At 38.0% G+C, this 11122-nt stretch overlaps 1 protein-coding gene and 1 long non-coding RNA gene across 2 annotated transcripts in view; both read left to right on the top strand.

The window, feature by feature from the left end:
* The window catches only part of tmem182b (transmembrane protein 182b), a 16094-nt gene extending 14139 nt beyond the window's left edge, over positions 1-1955 (top strand). Inside the window, exons 3-5 of the mRNA XM_016563422.1 lie at positions 1192-1290; positions 1393-1530; positions 1623-1955. Coding sequence (XP_016418908.1) covers positions 1192-1290; positions 1393-1530; positions 1623-1891 — 506 coding nt within the window. The 3' untranslated portion in view covers positions 1892-1955. The remainder of the gene's footprint in view (positions 1-1191; positions 1291-1392; positions 1531-1622) is intronic.
* Positions 1956-4390: 2435 nt separating this feature from the next.
* LOC107748573 (uncharacterized) overlaps positions 4391-11122 on the top strand; it is a 20575-nt gene continuing 13843 nt past the window's right edge. Inside the window, exon 1 of the long non-coding RNA XR_001640945.1 lies at positions 4391-4461. This is a non-coding gene — a long non-coding RNA (uncharacterized LOC107748573). The remainder of the gene's footprint in view (positions 4462-11122) is intronic.

Here is an 11122-nt window from a genome sequence, read left to right as displayed (position 1 = left end):
CACCACAGCTTCTTGTCTCCATTGGCAACACGCACGATTTGTGTCGATTGCAAGTGACGTCGCAGGTAGCGGATAGTGCAAGTGGCGATTGCAAGTGACATTGTAATTTAGTTTCTTTTTTCTTGTCTTCACCACCTGGCTACTGTTGTGAAATGTTGAGAGATTCAAACCAAAAGTAATCAATAAATAGAACAAAATTAAAAATAAAAAAGACTGCAAGTGATGTCAATTGCGGAAGCGCAAGTGTCTGAGAGTGCAAGTCTGAGAATGCAAGTCTGAGAGTGCAAGTGCAAGTCTGCAGCCAGACCCTTCTCCAAAAATTTCCCACAGCACGATGCTACCACCACCATGCTTCACTGTTGGGATAATATTACGCATACAGTGGTGCCTGTTTTCCTCCAGACAAGACTCCTGGAAATGAGGATTATCAGACCAGAGAATCTTGTTGTCACAGCAAGAGTTTTTTAAAACCAAGCAGACATTCATGTGTCTTCACTGAGAAGAGGCTTTGGGCCATTCTGTCATAAGTCTAATTCACACCACACCGACAGACACTGATCAATGCCAACAGTCACCAGATTACAGTCTGACACTTCTCAGACATTCTAATACATGACAAACACAGATTCAACATGTTCAATCAGCAAAACCAAGTAACGACCAACAGCAAAAGGGTAACACATTGATTCGCCAAACCCCGATAAACATGTCTGTTGCCGTTGGTTGTATCTGTCACTGTGGTGTCCCCTGGCCTATATATAAAGTCCAGATTGGTGGAGTGTTTCAGTGATGGCTGTCCTTCTGCATGTTTCTCCCATCTCCACACAGATCTTTGGAGCTCAACCACAGTGACCATCAGGTTCTTGGTCAACTCTCTTACCAAGGCCGGTCGGGTGGCCAGCACTAGAAAAGTCTAAGTCTGATTATTCCAAAGTTCTTCTAATTCTTTCATATGTGAAAAAATGACTTTTCACTACGCTGCAAAAAAAAAAAAAAAGATATGACAAACAAGGGTTCTGAATACTTTCTGAATGCTCTGTGATTTTAAATCTGGACACACCTGCTCTTTTCTTTCTCTTTTCTAACGATGCTTATTTTTAAATGAACTTGATTTGCATCTTTTCTGCAGAGGAACCACAGCACCTGAGTGTTTGTTCTTTCTTGTAAAGATACTCCTTCATTTTTCACCAGCCAATCAACCTTCCCAGAAGGTCTGCGTGCCAGCCTACTTGTCTCATGCTCCGGTTTCTGGACTTCCTAATAGTGTTCTAACCTCAGACTCTGCCACAGGTGAGATCTCAAGGAGCAGTTTGCTCATATGTTCCCAATATGATGGAATTCTTTCTCATTTACTGTCACAATAACATAACATGATTTGATTTCCATTGTTAGTGCAAAGGGCCTTTTGGTGTGTTATATTTGTGCTGGGTGTCATCTTGGTTATTACTGGTGGGTTCATCACAATTTGTGCAACCCCAGGGACCAGCCATCGCCTTTATGAGACTGGAGGGGCTCTCTTTATAACCGGGGGTGAGAAAATAGTTGCCAAAACATCCAATTGCCAGTGATTCTATTGTGATTTTGCTGAAACATTCACTCTTTTTCTCTTCTTTCCCATGCAGGTATCTTAATCATGTCTGTAGTGATGCTGTTTGCTGTGTGGGTGCAGGTCTCAGACTCTTTAGAGCGGTACGGCCTCCAGCGCAGGCGCTTAGTGTGCCCCAGTCTGCAGCTCAGTGTGCACTATGGTCCGTCTTTTATGCTGGCTCCCACTGCTGCCTTCCTCTGCCTGCTCACTGGCCTACTTCTCCTGCTCATTCCATCAGTCAGCAGAGAATCAGCCAGGGACACAGAAAATCAGCCATTCTCACTGCGAGAGGAATGTGTGTAGAGTTATGTATATATGACAATGATACTTTCCCAATGTTTAAAGTAATTTTTTCTGTTATCATTTACTCCCCCTTTTCTGAATGTGTATAGTTTTCTGCCCTCCATATACCACAAAAGGAGATTTAGGAGGATGTTTTACATGAGAATATAATTGAAAGTAATCAAATTTTGATCAAATTTTCATTAAAGCAATAATTAAATGTATCTGGGGGCCACAAGGGGGTGCTACAGGGTTTACAGAATTTTTTTTATAAATATCAATGATAATTTCATCAGATATGTTAAATTTGTCTTTATTATCACTATTTCAAATAGCTTTTAAAGGTGGGAATTTTTCACTTTTTTATTCTACTGACAGCCACAGCTCTGAAAAGCTCCTAGTTACCATTCACTTTCACTGTATGAAAAAGAGCAACCCCAACATTTAGCTAAACTTCTACTTGTGTGGAAAAAAATATGTAATAACTGAATTTTATTTTTTATTACCAGATGAACTATTTCTTTAAGACTGTTAAAAGGTCATAATCAGATACAGGTGAACATTCTGATTAAGCACTAAAATTGCAGAAACTATAGAAACAGAAAAAGTGGAGAAACAGCCTAAATACACACACATACAGTATCTATTTTGAAAATATTTGCATGTATTTACATGTATATATTTACATTCATATAATATATGCATATATTTAATATATAAACTTAACATATTTTTCTTAAATATATACATGCATGGGTGTGTATTTATATATACATAATAAATATACACAGTACACACATATACTGTAAACAAAAACTTTTATTTCAGAAGCGATTTATCACGATTAATCGTTTGACAGCACTAATTATAATGTAATTATTATGGAAATATATATAAAATATACATAACGTGATATATCCTCCTGACACCAGCTATGGAGTTTTGTCCTCTATAGTGGACATTCTTTTTTAAAGATTTCTCTGAGACCTTACATGTCACAGTTTCAAGTCTGGATGTCCTGTAAAGAGCCATTCAGGGCTTTAGATATCAGTTTGGAAGTTTCACCAAGACCACTCCCTCTGCTTGGTCTTTAAATATGGCTGATAACTTAGTGATCAAATGTAACACCCTTATGGAAATATGAATATATTTTTGTAATGATCATTTAAATCTGACTAATTTTCCAATTGTTTGTCATAAATCACATCTCAGGAAAATGTTATAGGCTTTCAAATCAAAATAAAATATGACTTTCTGTTATGAAACAGGATATCAATTTCATACATGTCCACTGTAGAGGACACCAAGCATGTTTATTAGGCATTTTAGGAGACACAACAAATGAATAAATATATCCCTATGAAATATTATTTATTATTATGAACATCATACTCGCCAATTATTACTCCCACTATTACACTTATTTTTTCATTATACGTTGTCCCAAAAAACACATTAATATGCAAATTAGATACAATTTATAGATACATTGTATATAAGTGGAAAAACTGTTCATGGACATTTTGCATAAAGAAAAGTGGTAAATCAAATCCTTCTGTTAAATCTTTCATAACATAGTTGAGAATTATCTTTATATAAAGTTTGGTATAAAAAATAAAATGTATTTGTGATTAAAACAAAAATCCTACTATTTTTGCATTTTCATGTCTATTCATGTCTTTTTATTTTTTTAAAAACAGGACTTTTTAAAGTCCTGGTGTCCTCTACAGAGGACATATCATAACATATGAATAAAATATCAATATCATTTTTTTAAACTCTAAACAATGTAATGACATGAAAAAAATACTAAATTCACAAAACCCTTTTTTTCCTGGTGATATAGTAACATTGTGTCACATCTATGTATGTATGTATGTATTATATTGTTCAGAGAACAATAAATTTGGTTTTACTTAGATTTGAATTTGTGCAAAAGGAAAATATACTTACATTTGAGGGTGCATTTAAATTGGTTAGTGCATAAATATGGCCTCTGTCTTATAGAAAGTAACCACTAGAGAAAGTAACCACTAGAGAGCAGGGTTGCTTCAGATCTTGAAAGCTGTCACAATTATGGAAGAAGCGCTCACCCTAGGGAACTGTGGGATTTTTCCAAAAGCTGATCCCAGATAGCTGAAACAACAGTGCTGAGATTGAAAAATAAATCACTGTTTTATGAATAAGACACGGGAGCTCAGATAATAACTGTACATTTGAAATAAACATGAATCAAATTGGCACATTTTGATCAAACCTCAGTGTTCTCCATTTTCCTCTACAGTCATTCTTGCATGAAAGAATTACAATACATTCGTTGGGTCTATTGTCACACCTTTATAATTGGAAAAGGCAAACAGACCCCTGAGATGTTCCGAGAGATGGCGGAGTTTGACTTAGATGAAGTGAAGCGCCTCATCAGCGCAGATCTGTCTTTAATGTTTGACGCAACGCGCCGCACTGTTAATCTGAGTCGCGAGCTTGGCCGTATAATTACACCTGGACCTGTCACATCCGCTTCCGCAACCAATTTAAACATCTCTGTCAGTCCCGACCCTCGTCAAACCACCGCAATGAATTGATGTTTTAAGGTAGGTTTTAATGAATAAGGGGGAATCGGATTCGGTCATATCACCTCAGATTAAATTTTTTTCTTTCTTCAACGGCGTCTGTTGGCAGATTCATTACCGGTGCTTGCCCACAACCCCCCGCACGATATTTTCCCAAAACGGCTCGACTGTCACCCGCACGGCTCGCGCAGTTGTTCGTCCCCCTCATCACCATCTTTGTCCCAGAGAGATAGAACTGTCCAAAACAATTACCTCAGGAGCTTTAACGACAAGCGGTGAAGCATTTTAATCTCTTCGCACTTTATCTTGGAGGTACCTACGGTTAAAAGAGGCGACTAGACGCAAATACTTGACACTAAACTCGCTCGCACAAATAAATAAATAAAACATGCCAAAGTTTACTGCAAAGCAAGCAAAAAGGCCTCTTAAAGTTGGTGTCCCTCTCATTTTTGTGAATGCGGACATGAATTAAAATGTTTTAATTTTAAGTTAACATGAAAAATTTGGTAACACTTTAAGGTGTCCTTGTTACACGTTACATGTACTTACTATTATAATAACAATATGCATAATTGCATGCAATAAGCCAAACCCTAATCCTCACCATATAGTAAGTACATGTAGTTAATATTACTCAGTATTTAAGTGTATGGTTACACTGTAACAGGGACACCTTAAAATAAAGTGTAACCAAAAATTTAAATCAGTTAGGCTACCTTTTTAAAAGAAAATCCAGTATTTATTATTGTCCAATTAAAATAGGCTATATAAAAATTATAAATTTTTGCAACAAAGATAGTTATGTGTGGCACTTAACACTTATGGCAATTAACATAATATTTATGTAGCCTATTAATTCTAGGTATTTGTAAAAAATACTTTTCATTTTGAAAAAATTTATTTAAAAAAGTATTAAGATGCGTACACTCACATATATTCAAGGTGTAAGGAAATATGCCATTATGTTATTCTTGATGGTTACACCATATGACATTTTATTGTGACAATTAACTTTAAACTGCACTCCATATGATTTTATTCAATGCAGGCCAAAGTCCAAAGACCGCTTGTATACGTGGCTCTCATTTTTTGGATCATACTATTCATCTAGAGGACACACCCAGGAGGCACAATTACCTCCTACACATGCTAGCCAAGAAGAGCAAATGACTGTTTCTGAACCGCACCAAGAATAAAAAGCAACATTGTAATATTTTTAATCCCTGTTTCGGAACAAAGCAATCGATCTACAAGTGTGAAAGCACCTGAGTTGCGAGCTTGGCGTGTATAAATACACCTGAACCTGTCACATCCGCTTCCGCCGCCGCAACCAACTTAAACATCTCTGTCAGTCCCGACCCTCGTCAAACCTCTGCAATGAATTGATGTTTTAAGGTAGGTTTTAATGAATAAGGGGGAGTCGGATTCGGTCATATCCCCTCAGATTCATTTTTTTTTTTTTCACAAGGTCTGTTGGCAGATTCATTACTGGTGCTTGCCCACAACTCCCCGCGCAATATTTTCCCGCGGCTTTCGCAGTTGTTCGTCCCCCTCATCACCGAGGGTCTTTGTCCCAGAGAGATAGAACTGTCCAAAACAATTACCTCAGGAGCTTTAACGACAAGCGGTGAAGCATTTTAATCTCTTCGCACTTTATCTTGGAGGTACCTACGGTTAAAAGAGGCGACTAGACGCAAATACTTGACACTAAACTCGCTCGCACAAATAAATAAATAAAACATGCCAAAGTTTACTGCAAAGCAAGCAAAAAGGCCTCTTAAAGTTGGTGTCCCTCTCATTTTTGTGAATGCGGACATGAATTAAAATGTTTTAATTTTAAGTTAACATGAACAATTTGGTAACACTTTAAGGTGTCCTTGTTACACGTTACATGTACTTACTATTATAATAACAATATGCATAATTGCATGCAATAAGCCAAACCCTAATCCTCACCATATAGTAAGTACATGTAGTTAATATTACTCAGTATTTAAGTGTATGGTTACACTGTAACAGGGACACCTTAAAATAAAGTGTAACCAAAAATTTAAATCAGTTAGGCTACCTTTTTAAAAGAAAATCCAGTATTTATTATTGTCCAATTAAAATAGGCTATATAAAAATTATAAATTTTTGCAACAAAGATAGTTATGTGTGGCACTTAACACTTATGGCAATTAACATAATATTTATGTAGCCTATTAATTCTAGGTATTTGTAAAAAATACTTTTCATTTTGAAAAAATTTATTTAAAAAAGTATTAAGATGCGTACACTCACATATATTCAAGGTGTAAGGAAATATGCCATTATGTTATTCTTGATGGTTACACCATATGACATTTTATTGTGACAATTAACTTTAAACTGCACTCCATATGATTTTATTCAATGCAGGCCAAAGTCCAAAGACCGCTTGTATACGTGGCTCTCATTTTTTGGATCATACTATTCATCTAGAGGACACACCCAGGAGGCACAATTACCTCCTACACATGCTAGCCAAGAAGAGCAAATGACTGTTTCTGGATTCAAGACCTCTCAACCAGGGGACCTGGTGTTGGACCACTGTCCCCTCCACAATTATGCTCCCTTCTTTCTTTGAGTGCTGCCTGTTTATGAGTAGGCCCTCCGGAGGTCATATTCTGAGATGATGCTTTGTCTGGGCTTTTGCTCAAAGGGCCTGGGGCCTGGCATGTTGTCTCTGGAGAGGGCATTGGATGACTGCTTTTATATTTTCAGGGAGGAAAACAGACAGTTGATTTGAATCAAATTCTGGGGCCACAATCGGCAGTGCTGTGAACGTCTTCTGCATTGTGTGAATCCCACTTATATCTCATTTACAGAGAACTCTTCAGCAAAAGGCTGTTCTTTAATTTTCCAAAGATGCCAGCCAGCACTCTCATTCCTTTGGCTATTCTCTGTTTCTCTCTCTCTTTTGCGCACTCGCTCTGGCCAACTCTTTTAGGGTCCATAATGAGTTCTGTGATTGCTGTGCGCCCCTGTGCCCCATGCTTCCCCTCTCTGCTCTGCGGCAGGTTAATGAGGATCGGAGAGATCAGCATGCCGCTGTTAGACATGTCACACACGCTGAGGTGTTGAACAAACCCCTGTCCATCTTTGGCACTGAGCCTGGCAGACCCTCCTCTCTTTTACCCCGCCAGTGCTGCCCGCTACTCTTTTTAGGAGAGATAATATTTACATACTGTATGCAGTGCATCATATTGTACTTTCTTTGTTTCCTTTTTCCTTATCTGTTTGTCTTCTAATCATTTGAATTTGAAAAGTCTGCTCAAATCTTTGCTCTTATTTCTATAATCTCACTTGGTTATTACCATTAGGCCCCAAATGTTACTAAAATTTATTTCCAAACATTCCCAAATTTAGGAGATTAGAAATAAATATGGATGCAGCAGCTGTAGTGGTGCTGATGGTTTATTGTCAGTTTGTAAGGGTTAATGACATGACAGTCTTTTTTCGTCTTAATCTATTCGAAAATAAATAAATGATGCAATTCATACATACAATTACTTTAGTACACCTTTTATGTTTTTAATTTATAGACATTAATGAAGAGAAAGCCTAATTTAAAGAATGAAACACTTCTAAACAAACTTTTTTACTATGATTATTTCTTTTCATATGTTATTTTATTTAAAAAAAAGAAATTCTTTTCGCCTTTTATTTTGAGGATCGGAAAAGGTCCACGAGCCGGGACTCGACTCGATCGGCACCGACTACTATTATTATTTCTCAGGAAAAAAAATATTTTAACAAAACGTATTTTTTTGCTTATTAATATTTAAAAAAAACATCAAAACAGGAAATTATATCATTAGAAGGACTCCTGACGACCCTCATGAATGTTTGTCAAGGTCAGTAAGTCTCTTAAAATATCAAATAATATGACCATTTTGAGGCAAGGTGTGACTGTTTATGTATTAATAATTCAAGATATTTGTAAAAATACTTAAAATATTTAAGATGTGTGCACTCGCAAGGTGTAAGAAAACATGTAATTAATTTGGTTGCACAACTAATGGTTGCACCACGTGACATTTTAGAGTCATTGAATGTAAATTTTTCAAAATTGTTCAAAATCAAATGAAACCAACATGAATTCAAATAGTACATTTTAAAGAAGTTTTTCCTTTCATTATCACAGGCACTCTTATTTGTCACCATACACATTAGGGCTAGAAAACTTCTTTCTTCTCACTAATGATCAGAATGAGTTTGCACCCATCCTCTCTTTTCTTCTGTCCTCCCCCTTTCAGCCTCTCCACACTCTTCCTGAGAAAAATGATCGACACAGTGTACTGGAAGTGTGAGCGCGAGAAAGATTAAATCCAAGTTTCTTTCATCCATGAATGCTTTCATGTCTTTTTTCAAGCAGAGAATTATCAGTGCTGGTACTCGTGCAGCAGGGACTGATGGGAGAAGGAGGTGTGAAGAATGAAGAAGAAGCAAGGTCCCTGATGAAGAGGGATTTTACTGAGTATCCGCCTCTTTTGTCTGGAATTGTTTTGGTCACGAGATTAATAAAGAAAGTGAGGCGACAGTCTAATCAAATATGTCATTGATCATTGAATCGGAGACTGACATGAAGAATCCCAAACTCGCAGTAGAAAAGACCAGTTCAGCTTCAAGATTTAAGGATCTTAGAAGGAGGGATTTATGTCTGACCTCAATACACACAAGGTTTTAATGAAACAACCGAATACAGAGGCAGCATGAAAATGTTATTAAACCACCTCTGAAGGAAAGAAATAGAATAACAACCCTTTCTATAGAAAGGAATTTTTCTGATATTCCTGGCCCGTCTTCTAATCTCCTCTGTTTGGAGACATTTTTTTCATTAAATTTGTGTCAGGACTAATTTTGAGGCGAATGAATACAGATGTCAGGGTGCCATCGGATCCCATGGCAGGGCTCTTAATGAGATAACAGGCTTTAGTCAAAGAATTAACACTATTGAAAAAATGAGATTAGCTGAATGGATGCAGATCCGGCTGGAACGGGGGCTTGGCTTGTGCCGTATCAGACTGAGAGACCTTCGCTGCCAAATCACAAATCTATTTCCAACGTCGGTATTAATTATCAAACTAAAGCTGCTGTTGCGTGTTGATTCATCAGGGTACGCTCCTGTATTATCTCCCATTAAGCGGAAAAAAGGAGAGATTATGTGGGCCTTCAGGGGTGTTTTATAAATTCTATGAGACTGTTAAACCATGTCATGGACTTTGGAGGATAACACCACCACGGTCCTATGTGCAAGCTTCCTTTGCGTGTGCTAAAATGCACATTTAAGCCTTAAATTTGATTATTTATTTTAGTTTTCAATTAACTTTGAGCATCTTGGCCCAGTATGGAGGAGTCGACTTGCAGAGGAGATGTGCTTTGTGTGCATATAGACAGCATATACAAGAGTGCTCGATGGCGTTTGACCTCTCGTGCGAGCTATTCACTATATTATACTCCGCATTCTAGGACTGAATAGCCATACAATAGCTTTCTATTCGTGCTTGCCTGGCATCCGACACAAGGATTAACATAAACGCACATCTTCTATTGTGGAAGCGATGGGTGCTGGCAATGCAGTTTGCATGTAAGATGGTATGCCAACTTACCCAGATCTAGATGCAACACCCATGTGATTGCGGGTAAGGAGTTGAGTTGATTCAGTGCCGCATTGATTGGCAGCCTTGTCTGTGGCGGTGCCTTGCTGATTATCCCAAGCACACAGGGAGCCTATCACAATCACACAGGTAATAATCTCCCAGTTGCACGCTGCTATTTCACACATGGATGCGGCCTGTGATGAGAAAAGTATGTCACAGTATCGATAAATAATTATGAGTGATGAGACTCTCTTCCTGTATTGGAAGTTGGCTGAAATGACTTCATAAAGCCGGGGGATTGTGGGAGAGGTGATGTCGTGACAGCATCTTTCTGCCGGCTCACAATCGCACCATGATTATGCAGTGTGAGCACATCTCGCCGTCCAGCGCGCATGTGAGCATCTCGGCTTTCGACTGATGCTCTGGTGTTTTATGCATTTCCCATCTGATGAGTCTTGATACGGTGATCAGAATGGTATTCTTTGCCCTATTGACAATGACAACTCAGACGCCTTTGCTGATGTATTCTGGCGGACTCACTGTTTAAAAATGGAAACAAGGAAGGTGACACCTGAAGGAAAGCAATGGGTATGTGGGAGAAGGAGATCGAAAGAATGAGAAGAAAATGCAACAATCAAAAAATGAAAAGGTGACAGGATAAAAACAGAGAAATGTAAAGAAGGAAAGAGAAGGTATGAATGGAAACCAGTGAAGAAATGGGAGAGTAAACAGTCGTAAGCACAAAAAAGGGAGATTTAAAAAGAGCAGGGAAATGAAAGAGAAAGAGTGTTGCAAAAAAGGGGGTGAGGGTGCAGCGTTAGATGGGAGGGGGACAAAATGAGACCAAATTTTCTTTGGCAATCTCGTCTCTCCTGCTGCAGGTGTGGGGCTATTTCACTAAAGCAGGCCAGACGCGAATGTCATTAGTTCCTAAGCCCCAGGTGAATTTGCCACTGTTCCACATGATTAACCCAGATAATTGTGTGTTGATAGCGAGCATGGTCGATGGAATACAATTTTCAGGCCAAGATTCCTAAACAAACAGCTCAGCAGAGGGC

This window comes from Sinocyclocheilus rhinocerous, unplaced genomic scaffold (genome assembly GCF_001515625.1).
Source record: "Sinocyclocheilus rhinocerous isolate Xijiao unplaced genomic scaffold, SAMN03320098_v1.1 scaffold349, whole genome shotgun sequence".
Lineage (NCBI taxonomy): Eukaryota > Metazoa > Chordata > Actinopteri > Cypriniformes > Cyprinidae > Sinocyclocheilus > Sinocyclocheilus rhinocerous.
This window is presented reverse-complemented; position numbering and strand designations above follow the sequence as displayed.